Below are 1,362 nucleotides of genomic sequence, written 5' to 3'. Positions count from 1 at the left end.
ATACGTTTGGCGAGATAATTTTTAAACCACCTGCCATGTCAACGGGTTTGTGTCGCCCAAGTCAGTAATCCCCAATACCGTGTTCAACAGCCAAAATTGATTTTTTTAATTTTATTGTTTCTGTTTTATTTATAATTGCTTTCTCGATGTCGGTATTTTAATTTAAGATTTCATTGATGAAGTGTATTCGATCATTTAAGAAAACGGTAACTAAACCCCTTATAACATTACAACGGCTTTGCAAACCATTTTTCCATGAGGTTTTGGAAAAAATACACATTTTTCCTATCCTATGCGACTATGAAGAAAAATAATTCACTGTTGAAAGAAATTGTCGTTTTGTTTTTTCGCTCAGCTGCTGCCGTAGCAGTTCAGTTGTTGAGTTTGTTACTAATTAGATATTACGGTTTGGTATTAATTTAACTTTATTTGTTTGATGATTAAACCCAATTTAAATGAGACATTTCAAATGTGCAATTATGGAATTTAAAAAATCAACAACTCGAAGTAAAGAAGTTATCCAAACGGCACAACATAATAAAATAGTCTGGCTTATAGTTTGTTTTTCTCTTTTCCTATTTGTTCCTATTTGTTTTGCATACTTACAAACACACACACACACACACACACACACGCACTCTTTCCAGTCTCTTTCAAATGGCCCGATCTCATAGCGCGGACATGGTCTCCCTGGAATCCTCAACGGTATCTGTTCCAACGACAGCTTCAACTATTTCGTCGCCAGCGACGTTCACTGATGTCAGCCCCACCCTGCTGGCAGCGGGAGTGGGAACCGCAGCGACTCCTTCCGTCCAATTCCCTTCCGATCACGAGCAGTACCTGCTCCAGCAACAACGGCTCCAACAGCAACTCAACGACGGCAAGATTGTTCAACAAGCCAAGGAGTTTTTGCTCGCCCAGCAGCATTTGCAAATCCGCGGATGCGGAGACACTGTCGCTGCCGGAGGCGGCAGCAGCAGTAGCCCCGGACAGCCCGATGACGCCGGTTCGACGGACTCGTCCATCTTCGATGAGGACATTAAGCGGCGTCGCCGGAAGCTGCACTTTCCTTTTGGAAAACGCTTTAGCAAATCGAAAAAGCAATAGAATGAGCAAAAGCAATAGTCACAGCAGCGACCCCATCACCGACACGGGGACGATAACGAACGATTAGCTTAGGAGCTAAGCGGTGGCGAATGGTGCTTCGCGTCTTTTTTACCTCTAGAATCCTGGTGAAAGACCCCAGCTCCGAACGACGAATCCCTCTCGACCTCGGTGAGTCTAAAATGACGGCCGTTTTCCACAAAGTACTTCCGTTAACTAGGATCATACTAAATAGATATGCTAAGAATAGAACAGAAC

General features: G+C 43.3%; 1 protein-coding gene across 1 annotated transcript; it reads left to right on the top strand.

Annotated features, from left to right (window-relative positions):
- Positions 1-657: 657 nt before the first annotated feature.
- LOC131214782 (uncharacterized) lies at positions 658-1,339 on the top strand. The gene has a single exon (XM_058209114.1). The coding sequence runs from the start codon at positions 658-660 to the stop codon at positions 1,105-1,107; it is 450 nt and encodes a 149-aa protein (XP_058065097.1). The 3' UTR covers positions 1,108-1,339.
- The last annotated feature ends 23 nt before the right edge of the window (positions 1,340-1,362 follow it).

Source organism: Anopheles bellator, unplaced genomic scaffold, assembly GCF_943735745.2.
Source record: "Anopheles bellator unplaced genomic scaffold, idAnoBellAS_SP24_06.2 scaffold02447_ctg1, whole genome shotgun sequence".
Lineage (NCBI taxonomy): Eukaryota > Metazoa > Arthropoda > Insecta > Diptera > Culicidae > Anopheles > Anopheles bellator.
Note: the sequence above shows the minus strand (reverse complement) of the source record. Positions and strands in the feature narration are given on the sequence as shown.

What these genes read in the sequence shown, in the direction of transcription:
- LOC131214782 (XM_058209114.1), top strand. Translation starts at nt 658, where the DNA reads ATGGCCCGATCTCATAGCGCGGACATGGTCTCCCTGGAATCCTCAACG.